The 17,632-nt window shown below is 36.9% G+C and overlaps 1 protein-coding gene across 5 annotated transcripts in view; it reads right to left on the bottom strand.

The window, feature by feature from the left end:
- The window catches only part of LOC139971674 (extracellular tyrosine-protein kinase PKDCC-like), a 46,909-nt gene that overhangs the window by 23,188 nt on the left and 6,089 nt on the right, over window positions 1–17,632 (bottom strand). Inside the window, exons 1-3 of one of the 5 annotated variants that reach the window (XM_071978351.1) lie at window positions 14,873–15,129; window positions 9,760–9,839; window positions 4,244–4,922 (exon numbers count right to left, since the gene is read on the bottom strand). In XM_071978351.1, the coding sequence (XP_071834452.1) occupies window positions 4,244–4,922; window positions 9,760–9,770 (690 nt within the window). In that variant the 5' untranslated portion in view covers window positions 9,771–9,839; window positions 14,873–15,129. Of the gene's footprint in view, window positions 1–4,243; window positions 4,923–9,759; window positions 9,840–10,116; window positions 10,413–10,613; window positions 10,768–14,872; window positions 15,130–17,632 lie in introns of those variants that run through there. The other 4 variants (XM_071978349.1, XM_071978350.1, XM_071978348.1 and 1 more) reach the window with 4 other exon arrangements.

Raw genomic sequence — 17,632 nt, 5'->3', positions numbered from 1 at the left:
TTCTTTCTTCTTGACTGACCAAATACGAAAATCTTTATCTCGTTTTTCCTTTCCATTTCCTTGAAGCCTGGAGCTGTTTTTCAAGACATGTCAGAATGATTATCAACCAAAAAGGGAGAAAGAAAATAGCTTTAGCCTTCTTTTTTTTTACTCTTGAATTGAAGAAAATGATTCTACAAAGTCTGAGAGAACTCATCCAGAATTATAAAGTGAAAATCGCTGCAAGATATATATATTGATTGTTACTTTAGTAGAAAGAGACGTAAACTAAAACCATATAGTGTGATCTCCAAATGCACCATTGATCGCTTGATTTACGTTACTAATAACTTTACATTGACCGTGGCATTGTTATTATTATTGTTGTGCTGTATTCATTTTTTTAATATTTTTTTTGACCAGATTTTTAAAAGTTATTATTGTATATCTTTAGGTTATGAATGCGCAAATTTAACCACTTTGACTAAGTATGGTGGTACTTGGGAATGCATGATTGACAAATAGGCCATAAAAGGTGCCATGCATGGGTGAAAAAAATCAGTTCCATCAATAAGTGATCTATACTAAGTAGGACAGTCTGGACTAATAATGCATGGACTGTGAAACGTCACTCTTATGTCATGAGAATATATATATATATATATATATATATATATATATATATATATATATAGGGCAATAATGAATCGATTTCGATGCAACATTCCTCTGTACCTCCCATGAGAATATATCAAACTAATCGAATTCCGAATTTAAAAGCTCAACACAAAGTCGACCCGCTGGTTTCAATTAACTATTCTTTTAAAAGAATTCCTTCCAAAAGATTGACATGGTGCACTAAAAGATGAATCGGAATTGTATCCAATTACAATTAGGAACAGATTTGATCTATTGGCCGCAACAATAATAACTATACGTGATATTATACTATACGGAGGCTTCCTTTCATCGCCTCATGAAAATTTCTGCAGGGAGGAAGCTTTCGAGTTTATTAGAGTTGCCTTATTTCCCTCTCTTTTTAGGTCTTACCGATACACGCACGCACATGAGTGTACAGCTTATTACCTCAATTGATATAACATTACACCATGCAGGGTGACTTTGACATCTTAACATGCAGAGAAAAGCTTTTGGATTAAATTATCAAAATACATATAAACCGTGACCTTTCTTTATCAGCAGGAGATTATCCGTTGACAACTTGACATGTAATAATAACTTATATTATATGTTAAAGCTTTTTTTAGTCACGGTTGTAACACAATGGATGAGTTGACGCAGTAAAAAAAAATTTTTTTTTCAATAAAACATGATTTCTATAAACATATGCTAGATAGATCCAAAGCGATCAATCATATTTTCAAAACTGGAATATCCTCTCATAGCATTTTTTTTGTAGTCTCCAGATCATTTCATGTACAATTGCTTAAAAACTCGAGGACAAACAAAAATCTTTGTTAACTATTTTTTCTCATTTTCTGACATTTTGCCATTTTTTTTTTTGGGGGGGGGGGGGAATTGGTTTTGTTTTGAGGTGTCGTTCACAAACGCCTAAGCATATTCATAGTGTGTAAGCCATGCATGTTAGTATTCATGGACTTCTGCACACCAAAATGAAGAAGATTGTCTATTGACTAATGCATCAACATATAAGGGTATCAGGAGTCAGTTATAATGTTGACAAAGTCTATGTAGTGACATAGTATAAAAATGGGAACATGCATGAATATTAATGAGGTCAAATTTTATGATCTCATAAGCATATTTAGATACTGTACTTTCATTGTATTATCCAAGTACATATGTATACAGCTAATTAGACACATACTATTGCAGAGATATCTGATTAAGAATTTTATGTTCACTGATTAATATTCATGATATGCACACCAAAATGTACACGGTTGATTGTATGAAAGTAATGTGAAAACCAAATATGTCAAGGATGAAAATCATAGAACTGTTGGTTCTTGTCTTGTGTTTAAAAGCCATTTCTTACAATTTGATGAATATTAATGACATAAAGATGGAAATGTCATGAAAATGTGCTTAATTCTGTACCAACATCACCATACCAGCATGAACCAAAGGTTACGATAAGCCATGTCCATTCATAAATATTCATGACATGGTAAACAAAAACAATCTACTCATCACAGGGCATTAACCTACTAAGTATGACATTGATTCAATTTGTGGTTGTTGAGATATCATATTTACAAGCTGTTTTTGACAATTTCCCATAAAACCCTACCCATCATGAATATTAATGAGGTAACCTTGGTTGTTGCAAAGAATATGAACTTACTATATAGTTACATCACCAGACCCAGTACGAACTAAATCGGACATACGGTAATTGAAGAGATAACGACATTTTCAGAATTTTTCATTAAACCCCGACACCTCATCAATATGCATGATAGCCCCATCAAAAACAGTAGGGATCATCTACTGACCACGACCAATATATATACCAAGTATGACATCAATCACATGTTTCCTTCTGGAGATATCGTGTTTACAAGCTAGGGCGTATGGAAAGCCATTTTAACATTTAATCGGGAATTTTAGATATCTGAAATTATTTCTTATTTCAGATATCTGAAATTGAATTCGAGATATCTAAAATAGATTTCGAGATATCTGAAATTCTAATTCAGATATCTGAAATTGAATTCGAGATATCTGAAATTGAATTCGAGATATCTAAAATAGATTTCGAGATATCTGAAATTCTAATTCAGATATCTGAAATTGAATTCGAGATATCTGAAATTGAATTCGAGATATCTAAAATAGATTTCGAGATATCTGAAATTCTAATTCAGATATCCGAAATTGAATTCGAGATATCCGAAATTGAATTCGAGATATCTGAAATTGATTTTAAGATATCTGCAATTATTTGTAGATATCTGAAATAAATTGGAGATATCTGTAATTTAATTTGAGATATCTGAAATTATTTCGAGATATCCGAAATTCCCGATTAAAATTGTTAAAATGGCTTTCCATAAGGGCGTCACATACACATACACACACGCCGACTTGACTGCATAGGTTCTGATGGATGCCAAAGCATCGTTACCAATAATAATGGGAACAGCACATCAACAACCAGAACGAAAATGATGTTATGTGACCCATTTTGCAATTTGTTCCCCTCACACATGCCTTACTTTACAAAGTATTATCTTACTTAGGTTATTTTTTAAAGTAAGAGGAAGCTAGTCGCGCTTCACTTAATCAGAGTGCTAGGTATAGTCTTTGAAAGAGAAAGAATCCTGCGTGACATTGTATCAAGTGTAATGGGTTTTCAAGATAATTGCTAGTGACAGCTCAATAAGCTGTAGTGAGTAATATAAGGTATGGATAACTGTTATACAGTTGCATATGTAAAGATATATATATATATATATATATATATATATATATATATATATATATATATATATATATATATATATATATATATATATATATACATACATACATATATATATATACGCAATAGCTTACGTAATATCGAACGTGGTTTGTTTCCTTAAACTTTCCATTTGATTGATAAATTAACATGACAACGAGGGATGGGAAGTCGGTGTGTGTGGGGGGGGGGGTGAATAAATTAACATGACAATGAAGGATGTGTGGGGAGGTGGAGGTCGGAAGTATAACGTAGAAGTAAGAGAGACGAAGGCATAAGAGGAGCTTATGAATACGATGTAAAGTCGAATTCTCAAGAAATTCCTTCCCTAGTGTCGCTTTCTGAGTCGTATCTAATGAAACTGGGGCGTGATCTTTGGTTACACGGCATGTAAGGTACCGTGGCTTCTGATTGGCTCCATTGACAAAGAAATAGCTATATAGGGAACACTACCAACTAAGGGCTGGATATCTCAGTTGTTAGCCTAAGCGTTGGGTTTGTAATCCAGAGGTCCCTCACTGTTTTCGAATAACGTGCTAGCCTTCAATTCCTTTGATCCGTTCCACTTTGTTGAATAGTAAGTCTTGTTTATTACGACCGTAAGTTGTTTTCCTAATTCTTCCAATTATTAGAAAAGTCTACATTTGAAATATCCAAACTTCTCAGTCTAATTTTACAAATTTGCGTTGAATAAACTTTGCACGAGAACCATGTTAATGACCATGATAATGTTGGGCATTATTAAATTAATTTCAAGTTTACATTGAATGTAATATATATAGAATGGTTATGAAATCAAAACAAGCCTATACTCACCTTTATAATACCAGGGTGGTTTAGTTGATGCAATAACGCCATTTCTTTCAATACTTTGTAACTAGATAACGTCCAACAGTCAGCTCTTGATGTACCACTCTCCACGCAATGGGTCATATCTTTGCCCCCCATAGTTGGACGCTTCAAGGCCACTTTGGTCCCATTGATGGACACCAAACTTACCGACTTTGTGTATCCGTTACCGATATAGCTAATCTCATCCCTAGATGCGATATCTTTACAATCAAACATCCTCTCCGATTTATCAATTTGAGAAGAAATCAACTGGATGTCTTCTTTGACAAATTTCTCTGCTGTTTTTCCGAATTCTACAAAAGGCATCATGTTACCACGTGACGTCACTGGTGGTTGCTCCACGTGTACAGTGTCCATCAAATGCCGCTTGATCAAGACATTCTGTGTATCTTTCTCATCCTCATCTGTTTCATTAAATTTGAAGGTTAATCGATCCAGTTTCTGTCGAAGTTGGATGACTTTGAGATGATTTTGACGGAGGAGATCTGTGACGTCACCCAACCTTTCCCATACGTCACTCTTAGCTGGACGTGAAATAGAATCACGTGACTCCATTGACGTCTGCTCTAACGTACCGATCATGGAGATACTCGTCAAAAAGGTGCCAGCTACTGCTAAGAGGAGACCGACGTTCAGTTTCCTACTCTCTTAAAATGAGAGACTGAAATTTCAGTCTAATCGACTGAAATTTCAGTCTAATGATGGATGGGATAAGGGATCAGACTACTTAGACTGAATTCCAGTCTGAAATGTAAAGACTGAAGGTCAGTCTTAATTAGACTAAATACTCTTCAGTCTAATAGACTGAAAATCAAACCACTTTAGACTGAACAGTCAGCAGTTTAGACTGATTTATTGCAGCACCAGTCTTAATAAGATTGAATACTTTCAGTCTATAAGACTGATATCAGACTGAACAGTCGGTCCTTTAGACTGAATTATTACACATCACAGCTATACTGTCAATTTTATAAATTGCAAATTCTGGATTGAGCAAGCTTTTCTATAGATCCTCCGTGTTGGCTAAGTGCTGGAATTCTTCAATAAAGATGCAGTTAAGGTCATCAAGACAACATTCAATGATCTGTTAATGCAGGGGAATTTACTGAAAGGTGCTACTTCATGGAGTGACTTCACCTTCACATCCAATCATGTTAGGCTATAAAGACCAGAAAATTATTGTGACAGTCACACACAAAGTACATTAAAAATGGTATTCCATCAAGAAATATAATTGTCAATATCCACCGAACAGTAATTTTATTCCCACTAACCCACTTATATATTCTTATATAATTTTTAATATATTAAAAAAAAACAGAAATCAAAACTACAATATTCTGAGGGATGTTCAACAAAACATGTTATCTTTGCAACAAACGTTCAAATTATAAAGATACTTTACATAACAGTGACATATTTTCAGTTCAATATTAATCTGTCAAATTTCTGCTTGAATTGGGCCTGGATCTAAAATGTTCTTTAATTTTTTTGGAAAGGATTAGGTGAGCTGAGAACAGATCAGTGGTGTCGCCAATGGGTGGCCTGGGGAACCCCTCCCCCGAGAAGGAATTCACAAATAGACATATCACCAACCAAGATTCAAATGTCTGGCAACACCACTGTAACAGAAAGCACTTTAAATTCTTTGTATGTCACCACCAGGTGGTAATATCCTGGAATTCATTGACAACACAGCTGTAAATTGAGTGGTTATATACCCAGCTGATCCCATCTCCCGATCTCACTGAACTTTAAATTTTCCACTGTAAAGGATATAGTAACTATACGATCTTGCCTTTACAAAAGGGATATGATGGAAACACGACGATAGTACAATGGATCTGGTACATTGCCTTTTTTCCAGTTGTGAATCATTAATGTATAGTAGCAACAATTTTCTTAGAATGATTTCAAAATGGGGAAAACATATGACAAATTTTCAGCAGGTTATTTATAAAATATTAGGAATGGTCAAACTATATATCAGTGCGGTGAACATTTAATACTTTGTGTTTCAATGATATAGATTGGCGATTGCTGAAAGTCATTATCCAGCACACACAAAACAAAATGTTACAAGCAAGCAGTTGACAGAATGGCACAAACTTCATAATGGCTATTAGATAAACATGAACTATTATATACTGCATTCACGATTTCATGATATGGCATTCATATAAAGCAAATTTGTATGCAAAAACAGTACATGTGACTATTATACCACCCTCAATTATTTCTTAACTTTCTGATAGTAATCATATATAGTGATTTTGATTGGGATTTCAATCAAATTTTAAAGTTTTATAAATTATCTCACGTGAATCCTTTAATGTCGGCCTCTAGCTGAAAAAGAAATGTCACTCGAGAGTCGACTAAAAAATTGAAAACAGTTTTGACTCATTACATCACTAAAATTTAAAAAAAATGGGGGGGGGGGAATAATGAGGAAAGGATATTCTCAAATGGAATTTTCTACAGTTACTGACTTTATAATAATCAGGTTACTTGCTTTTCATGGAACAAATTATGGAATATTGTGCACAATAAATAATATTAGCTTAATTAATTGCTTAATTAAATAAACCTTCAACATAGTGAGTGCAGTGAAATGTAGGAACATTAAAGTAAACATTAAAATAACATGCTCGAAAAATCATACAACAAAGTTTTTTTGGCAACTAGGTGTTTGTTTAATTACATTCATAATTAGATCAGTATCATTAAAAAACATTTTTAAAAACCAAAAATCAATTAAATATTTATTTCTGGAGCCCTCCCTATTCATATAAAACTGTTTGTAAACTCCGGGTAATCAATTTAACGTTTTAGGGTATGTGTTAGTTACTCCTTAAAGGCATTGAAGATTTGTCCCAAACAGCATGCAGCCATCTGAAAAAGTTAACTTTCTGTTGCTTGCAAGTGATGTTTGTTCGTGTCGCTAAAAAAGACAGACAGTAATGAAACGTGATACCTTGATATCTTTAGCTGGACCTGAGATGTTCATCGCTGTATCGTTTATACACTGTAATGTGGGTATTGACGGTAGCTGTATGTACTGACTGTACACTAGTGTCTAATTACCGACGGTAGCAAGCTGTGTTTGTATTTTCTGGGATCGATGGCAGTGTCTAACACTTCTGTTACACCTCATTCGAAACTAGGTCAGATTACCGGCATTAGACGTTCTTTTTGCGCGAGTCTTCACACCCTTTTAAAGCTACTCCATGCTGACACACGTGGTTCCGGACTACAGAGCAATAAAAAAGTAACATTCACTCCTTGAAGTAACTCCATGCTGGCTGCCCTTATAGATGTGGCATGGATACGGACGAGAGACTTCACTTCTGTTGGTTGCAAAATTCCATACACCATGGAAGCATGGAACTCACAAAACTAGTGTTGTAGAGGGGGAGCATAGTCTATGTTAAATGTATGTTCTACGCCTCTGTCCCAGCTGGAATGGCCAGTTTATCTGCCACAATGAAGAATTGTTTGGGGTTCAATTCTGGTCCGAGAGATAGGATGAAAGGCTGTCAATATTGTCCTTGTCTGCCCTGTGCTGTACTCTCAATATGTGCCCTCCTGTTTGGTGAAGATAAAAATAAATGTGATAAAGGACAAGCAATATGGTATAAATCAAAACATTCTTAAAAAATGATATGTTGAGAGGTAGAGAGACTAGACTAGAATAATATTTAGGAGAGAATGGAGAAACAAGAACATGACTGGCATTGTACAAAGGAGATATATCAATTCACGATAGGCAGCAATATGTCATCCATGGCGGGTGAGATGTGTTATGTGAAGGTGGATTCAAATTCAACCTAACATTTATGGGTTATCATGTTGATTTTGGCAGGTACATGGTTACCAAGCAAGGTTTGTTGTTAGTTGTTTTCAGAAATTTCTCTTTTTAAGGATAAATTGTTCATGACATCTCCTGATTCCATTACATCAGCATAGAAAACCAGTGAACAAGGAATATGATTTACATTTTAGCCTACTGATTTCACTAATATGTCTATCTGCTTGTAAAAGAAACTGATTTCATAACATTAGTGAATGGTAATATTACTGTAAAATCTTATAATAAAGACTGATGGCCCACTATATGTTTAATAAAATAACAAAAGCATACCAATTCTTTTCCAGTTTCCACATGATTTAAATACAAGGGTAATGGTTTAACAGAATCGTGTTAGCTTCATGCTGTAATGGCTGTAGAAGTCACTACATTTTTTCAAATAATTAAGGGTGCTTACAATCTATGCATAATAGTACTGTGTTTTGCAATTTCTTGAGCATTATTATGTTCAAGTATTTGTTATGAGGTTAACCTAGCCTAGATTCATTTGGGACGATCGAGTACATATTGCAGTCCTGACAAGCGTGCTTATTCGCCCGACGATTGGGTTCATATGCAGGACAGGCGGGCTAATTTGCCCAACGATCTGGTACCGTGATAGCTTCATGCTGTAATGGCTGTAGCAGTCACTACATTTTTCAAATAATTAAGGGTGCTTACAATCTATGCATAATAGTACTGTGTTTTGCAATTTCTTGAGCATTATTATGTCCAAGTATTTGTTATGAGGTTAACCTAGCCTAGATTCATTTTGGGACGATCGAGTACATACTGCAGGACAAGCGTGCTTATTCGCCCGACGATCGGGTACATATGCAGGACAGACGGGCTGATTTGCCCGACGATCGGGTACATACGCAGGACAGGCGGGCTGATTTGCCCGACGATCGGGTACATATGCAGGACCGGCGTGCTTATTCGCCCGACGATCGTGTTAATAGGCCCCACCAATTATAACAACAGCCTAGGCCCTATTTGCTATAGTACAGCCTAGCTAGGCCTACCTCGCGCACAAGCCTAGAATAACTAACGTTACGAACTGCCAAGCTTTTATTCTGTATTAATTGGAAAACAACAAAAAACATACATACATACCCTCGAACACTGTTATCACTTCTTCGTGGAAACCTTTATTTGTAAGAAAAGTTCTTAAAGACTCAGCCATTGCTAATTTATAACCTTTACTCTAGCTTAGACATACGGTCGTCTGTCTCGTTCATGCCTAGCTGTGTGTACGGCGTGCGTACGTACAGTACAGCGAGTACCTGGCTAAGCGAAGAATATAGTAGTATATATGTACACAAGTTGTAGCGCTCGTTGTCACACTTATTTTTGCGGCGTATTTGCAAGTTTTCGGATGACGTAGGCGCATTTCTGTTCTCTGATTGGATACATTTTTCAGTGGAATACAGAGACTGAAAATGGTAAGATGACATGCCACATGTGATTAGCTGATTGGTTAATAAAGTCAGTCCAAAACAGCGACTGAACGGTGTAACTGATAATACAGTCTAAGTAGAGTGTTTCTCAGTCTAAACTCAGTGTATAACACTGAAAAAAATTTCAGTCTCAAAGAAGACTGAATTCTTCAGTCTAACATTTTAAGAGAGTATTGGTCCACATCTTTGGTCCTCGATCAATCGGGGCTGGTTCAAGTATGCGATCCCGTCGGTGATTACGTCATTTCATAAACTGAGGGTTAAAAGAGGAAAATATGAGATGAAGTTTATAATTAATATTTACCAACTCCTTCCCCCTTTATTTAAGTACATAATATACAGAGAGATATCAAGAAAAACAGGTACAAAAAAAATGCGTTTTGACACTGCTCTTGGCAGATTATGTACCAACACCCTCTTACTTGTTAAATCTACATATATACAGTCAAATCGTCTGGAGGTAAAATTACCTGTTACAAACAAGACTAAAACTATTCAAACTCCAACCGGAGTAGGCTATATATACATACCTACCTCATTACCATGCATGTAAAGGCGGTCAAATATATATGCACAGGTCTTTGTAGGAGCTCCAACCACTCTTTGATACATGTCAGCTGCAGCTGGATTTGTACACATTTCGCAGCGTGCAACCCAAGAGTTACGGACAAGAAAACCAAAACTACGGTAACATTGAAATTGTTATTCTACAAATGCTATACGTAACAAGGAAACTGATTTCACTTCCAGATCCCAGTTAATCAGGCAGGGTTTGCGGCCCACCATGAAACTCGCTTTTTCACAGATGGTGAGAAAATGAGTCTCGTTTCAGAAAAACATAAAGAAAGGGGTGGAATACGGGGTGCACCAGTCACGTGATCAATTATGTAGAGACGCCCCGGTGGTATCCTTTTAATGTCCATGGATGTTGCTATTGAATCTGGAGTTGTTATCGACGGATCAATGATGCTTATACTATATAATGACCAGCACACAAACAAGGGTTAAAGAAAGGAGAAATACCCACTGAAATGACCTTCATGACCACAAATTGAGAAACGGCAACTCAATCAAGCCTTCCACAGTAGAAAACAGCAATTAAAAGGATTATAGAAGGGACTGACTTTCTTCAGCTCAATTAGCACCCCCACTTGTAAAAGTCTTTCGATTTACTCACTGGACGATAACATACTAAAGGTTTGACTATAGTTTGGGTGTTAACAAAAGATTACTTATAGCTTCAAATAGGTCGGAAGTTTCTTCCATAAGGATCGTTAGAATATTTAACTTGAAAAAAAAACTCAGTCGTAAATTTTAATAGCTGGATTAAGTATCACATTGAGGGCAAGAGGTCTTAAAAAAGAAACTTCTGGGTTTTCCATAATCTCAATTTATATTATAGCAGTTAATCGTTGAATGAAATTTATCACTTTCCGGTTTATTATAGCTATAAAGGGGGAGCATGCTTCCATAGGTTTATTGGATGATTATGTTACGCACCGTGGTGGTCAACAAACCGTTACTATGGGAAGCCATCTGGTGTGACGGAAACTATAGTGATGTAGCTAATATGGTACACACTATAATGCATCATATTATTTTAAACATATGGCTATGTGAAAGGTTTGTAACTATGGCTCTACCTAAAAGTCTGTCCCTACACACTTGCAGTTTGTGTTTTATAATTAAGATGTGTGATTGGTGAAGTGGAATAGCCCGTGTCGCACTGCAGGGGCTTCACGTAATTGAAACATCATTTAACGTTATCATAATTAGATGACATGCAGCCTATATAAATTACAATTTTTTTTTAATTTGCATTTTGTTTTCTTGCGTGTGTTTGTTCGTTTGGATTGTTTATTCATTTATTTATTCGTTTATTTCTTTATCTTTTTGAAAATGTGATTTCTTTCTTGTTGTATAAATTGGCTATAATTTTACCTGCTTTTGGGAGTCATACGAATTGACAAATATCAGAGTTTTCAATGCAAACAAGGTTATAACCAATATTCTATACTTCCCGGGTAAATATGCCTATATGAAAAAAACACATATCATTTAGTTGCCAGTCCCTCTAAGCTATTCTCGTTTACTTTCATATATTGATTGAATGTTGAAAGTTTCAGATGATTCTAAAAAAAAAGAGGACCTAAATATTGTCTGAAATGTGATACACTTTATCAAATTAATCAGCCGGTTTTTGCACTGAATAATATTACCCAGTAAAACGCAAACTTTCGCCGCACTACAGTTAGATTGAAACGATTGAATGAAATTTTAATCTATTAGACTAACAATCGTATAAAAGAGAAACAGTGCCACTTATTTGTCACGCTTTAAGGTACCCACACATTTTATCGTATCCTATGCTGTCCTACATGTCTTTCAATAAATAGAACACAGAGACACATACAGGCCTACATGTGCTTTTTCAATTCTTCAACGAATACGGCGAAACCATTACAAGATGAACTTTTAACTTCGCTTTCCCATGCCTTGCCTCAAATCTATTTTGTCTGTTTTCATCAGACAAGACAAAACTAGAGGCTGGGTCTATTATATTGATGTACTTCTTGCGAGGATAAAATATTCAGAGTTGTCCTTTTCATAGGCAGATGATCATACATGCAGCGACTTTGAAGAAACCAGACGTGTATACTGTACTACATAAATAGGCCAGCGTTGTATATATATATATACCCTAACTGTAATGAATAAACTAACTATATATAGTGCTATATGCTTAACGAATGTTATCAAGGAGGCCATGGCAGGGAGTAATAACCTAGATACTTGATGGGATGATGAGTGGGTTGCAGACGACTACAGATGTATCGCCCAATTCTTTTTTTATTTTATATTACTAAGCAGCGGGGATAACAGACAGCCAGTGCGGGGTGGGGGGACACGTAGTGGGAGATGGAGGGTGTGTTGAGATGGCGGCGGTGGTGGTGGGGGTGTGGGGGGGGGTTATCGTGTCCGTGTACAAATGACACGTGAAAGTATTTGGTAATGACCATTGCTAACCATGCACTCTCTATATTCCAGAAGGTTAACTTTATTCATGCCTTAAGTTGTGAAATATTTAAAGTTTACGTTTTTTTTAATAAGCGCAGAATTTGTGTTGTTCGCACTTCTATAAATCCTCCTCCTATCCTATAGTTGCTACTGAAAGGTATCTAATCTGGAATGGGTAGGGGTAAGGGGGGGGGGTCAAAATGTAATTGTCTAGCTGCTTATAGAACAGCATATATCACAAAATAAACTAGAACCAGTATTACTGTTATTATCATATTATTCAGCCTCTGAAGAAGATCCTGCTAGGATCGAAACGTCAGGCCAACTTACTTTTAAACATTCTCTTACACGGGCTCTTTAGTGAATAAGCAGTTTGCTTAACAGTTTTGTTTTATTTTGTTACTACCATGTTAGCGTGGAGGAGTGCTGCTAGCTGGCAGATGAGAATATTATATACCATGCCAACCATCCCTAGGCTTCCCTATACCATTCTTCATTCTGCCAAATGTAATCCTATAGCACATGAACGTGAAAAACTCAGAACGCTCGAAAATCAATCGCCAAAAGGCCAATGGATATGACGGAATGTTGATGAGATCTTGAGATTATCTAGATAGAACAGACGTTGTCCTACAAACCATAGCTAGGTACATGAACATGACAGAGGGAATAGCAGTTTACCTGCAGCTTACATACGATTTTGGCGCAATCAAGATGGGAGGAGTAAGGGGTGAGGGGTGAGGGGATGGGGGATGGGGTGGGAGTGGGGGGATTGGGGATGAGGTGATGAGGGGATGAGGGGATAAGGAGATGAGGGGATGTGGGAAGATTGGATGCAGGATTGAAGTTTGAGATGACTTATGTGAAAATGTGTTAATACACTGAAGAATTATATAACTGATGTAAAGAGACAATGCAGAGCCCCCCCCCCCCCCCCATAATTTCCACATCAACCACCTTTAAGCGGGCTTGGTGCCGTCATATAGGCCTACATTTGTCTCTCAATGCTGCCCCCATATTCCATCTCAAACCTGTGTCGGGGTTCATCAATGTCAGACGTACCGAGGAGGAGGGATACGTATACGACGGGCACTCGTTATCCGGGACTGAGGGCGCCGTTTGATACTATAAACATATATGATTTTAACCAACAGACGGTACCAATTAGCTATACGTTAAACCTGGTATTTATCTTAGTGTATACTGGCACGGTACCACATCATCCATGCACACTATATAAATATCAACTATCATATTAATATCACGGTACAGAAATATTGAAATCATACGGCTGGCCATCCTGGCGTCCCATGTGATCCATGACAGCATAAAGAGTGACTGATGCCGACTTTCAACAGTGGAACAGATGACTTAACATCGGCCATGTTTGTTTGTCATCGATGGATTCCCAGAGGTCAGGAGGAGAAACTAAATAAATACGTGATGACAACAAGGGTATAAACCGGGGCAATAAGATGACTTAATCTACAAAAGCGTCTTATTTATTATTTTATTATTCATATAATGTCTATGCTATGACTGGGTTTTACTTCGTCGGCACGCGAGTATTGTGTCTGAAGCGCGCTGTCGATCAACTTGGTACTATACACAAGGTGAACACGAAGCAGACAATGACATATCGCACGGGGTGTTTATAACACGTTACAATTAATTACAGGTTAAATATCAACCAATATCAAATCTAGCATGTAGAATAAGTAACGTAGATAGGATTTCAAAGATAGGATTGGGTGTGTACCCGGGTGTATGGAAGGGGAGAGCAGGGGGTATAAATTCCCCCACTGATTTATGTAGAGGCATGAACCTTTTTGAAAGGGCGTCCTGTGTGCTGGGGGTGGTCTCAATTTTCGCATATTGACCGTAAAATCCCTCAGATTGAACGTTTCCCCTCGATTGACCATGCACCCCCACGTCCACCCCCAATCCACGTCCCCTCCTGGGTACCTTTACACACACTACCGGTACTGATTATAATAGTTATTAGCATTACCAAGTAGTGGCCGATACTATTCCAAATGCGGTGAGAGGTGGAATAAGTGGGTGGGGTTGGGTGGTGATGGGGTGGGGGCAGGTGAGAAATTCAACGTGAACGGTGCGGAAATAAGTGACTGTGCTACCAATTAATGTGTATAAACTGATAATAAAAGTACAAGCACATTTTCTTAAGTTAAAGGTTTAGAGTTTTCAGGGATGGTATAAAAAACCCAAAAAAATTAAATAAATAAATCAAATCTACAGCAAACTTACCACATAAAGTACGCTCCACACTCTGTACTGTCAGAGGCTGTCGGCAAACTCACAGATAATATATGAACTAACTTAATGCCGTTCACTGTGCTATTTAATACAATGCTCTTTACATGTTTTATGTATGAATCGATTATTTTACTTTTGGCGAATATTACAATTGGCTTGCTGCACTTTTGTTTTCAAAAGTAAGAAGTTGGTAACCGGCCGATGAACCACACATACATATATTCTTCCGAATTTGGTTCGTATTGAATCCCTCCATGCAGCGCGTTCAATCCTAGTTCGAATTTGGTTCGTATTGAATCCCTCCATGCAGCGCGTTCAATCCTAGTTCGAACTTCATGCAACCGATGCAGTGTAACATTATCTTATCTACAAAACGACTTAAAATAAAGCTCAGTAGAGAGAGAGAGGTGGAGAAAGAATCAGGTTGCTCTTCTGTGCACTTGAAATGATTCCTCTTTTAAACTTTAGAAATTCGAGTTCCTTTTCATCAGTAACAAAGTGGCAGTGATTTTTACCTGCTAGACAAAGTTCCGTAATCCTGAATTACTTCTTAGTATATAGAACGACTGGTCCTAGAGCCTCAACACAAACACAAAACATGTGGGATGCATTCTCCGTGTCCGGGGCCCGTGAAATAGGTTCTGCTTCGCTATTGTGGAAGGAGAAAATAGCCTGTATATATGCTCGAGTTAATTGCTATACTTGACATAAAAAATAAAAACCCCACAAGAAGAGACTTATAGATTCATACGGAAGCCCAAATCCCAAGGAGGGATTTGATGGTGTCAAGTGGCAGTATATTATTTATCAATACCGTGTTATCCTCCGCATCGTTTTTATGATATGAACTAATCATGAATTATTCATGTATAAGTTTTATAGCAATTTGCAAACATCAACGCTTGTGAAAGGGGCCAAAGAAGAGTGGGAAAACACACAGCTGATATATACGATATAGAAGAGTAGAAAAATATTAAGTTTGAATAATCAAATGAACTGCATGTATAATGAAGAATAAGCGATATCTTTTGAGAGGGGGGGGGGGGGGTTGAATGATGTTCTGCATAGGCTCTCCGACTGACACAATAGGAATACAAGAATACTAAGAACGCAATATGTAGGCGTAAATCTAGTGCCAAATTTGACCGTTTGAGTAATAGTTTAAGAAATCAGCAGTCCCTGGCCACTGCACTAAATAAGCCTACAGTGTTTTAATATATTATTGCGTACCGTATCAAATCTATCACGCTGGGATTGAAAATACAGACAGTATAGCAATTTCTTTCATACCAAAAAAGTGTATGTTATCACGGTTATTCCATTAATTATAACTTTGTGTCGAAAATCCAAATACATGTTTTTTTAAGCGTGTGACCAATATATATATATATATATATATATATATATATATATATATATATATATATATATATATATATATATATATATATATATATATATATATATATTTATATTTTTATATATATTTATATATTTTTATTTATATATATACACTCAGTATAGGCCTACACAAGTTGCCTCAAGGAAGTTGACTCATTTCTATATCCCGAACGATAACCAAGTATATACTTCTTTATATGTATATACTTTCTCCATTCAAGATTTCCGTGACACCTGGCCCTAATTGCTACCAGGGAAGTGATTTGTCAAACTAAACTCGGCGATATCTTGAAATAGCGAGGCAAATCGACGAGAAGACGTTAGTGAACGGATGACAAGCAGATATATTCGAACCGACATTTTCTTTCTTTTTTATTCCCTTGGATTTGATCAATGATCCCAACTGGGAGAAATTACCGGCAGCCTTCAGGGAATTATTTCATTTGTTTCTATGGAAGGCCAAAAGTGTCCGAATCGAAGAACATCATAATGTTTTTAAACTATTCCTATAGGCCTATGTATAATCTCATGCATGAACGCTGGTATGCATGTCTGCGTCAAAAGAGCTTTTTTTCCTCTCTCTACAATACATCTCTCGCTTGTTACAGCCCGAGGAAAGACAAAAATCTGACAACCGGCCCAGTTTCGAATGACGCTTTGATGAATTAGGCACCTGACAACTTAAAACAACTCCTAGATTTAGATTTCAAGAAATACTCCTTGTATATACGAACTGGCATGTGACCCAGAAAAAACATGAGGAAATGGTAAAAGGCTTCTTCGATCCGAAGAAAGTCAGGGATAGATTGAAGAATGTTGGGTAGTTTTGAAATCATGATGATAAGGACAGCATGTTAAAGGTATGAAGTGGAGAGAGAGGCCGATGAAAGGGTTCTCCAACTATACATAATGTTACGTGTGACCTGGATGGCTGAGTATGGCAACTTTACTATAGACAAATCTCGCTTTTGGGTATGTTCTTATTCGATAATCAAGGAATTTATTATAATTAGGGGAAAGCTTCTTGTTTAGTACTGCTCAGTTTCAGTTTGATATTGTTTTCCATAAATAGTTTAATGTTATTTAAGGAATTATAAAATACTAGGAATAGCCCTGCATATCGGCACAGGCAGTGGCGGCGGAACCGGGGGGGGGGGGCTTGGGGGGGGGGGGGGCTCAGCCGCCCCAATGAAAAAGTTGAGGGGGCAAATGCATGATAAGCCCCCCCCCCAATATTTACCAAGGCTCCGAAACGTGCATCTGCCCATTTTTCAATGCATACTTGTCGATCTGTCCGATGCACACGTATACTATATAGGTGTAATAATTTAGTATTTGCTGGGGGACCCT

The sequence above is a fragment of the Apostichopus japonicus genome, chromosome 8 (genome assembly GCF_037975245.1).
Source record: "Apostichopus japonicus isolate 1M-3 chromosome 8, ASM3797524v1, whole genome shotgun sequence".
NCBI classification, from domain to species: domain Eukaryota; kingdom Metazoa; phylum Echinodermata; class Holothuroidea; order Aspidochirotida; family Stichopodidae; genus Apostichopus; species Apostichopus japonicus.
This window is presented reverse-complemented; position numbering and strand designations above follow the sequence as displayed.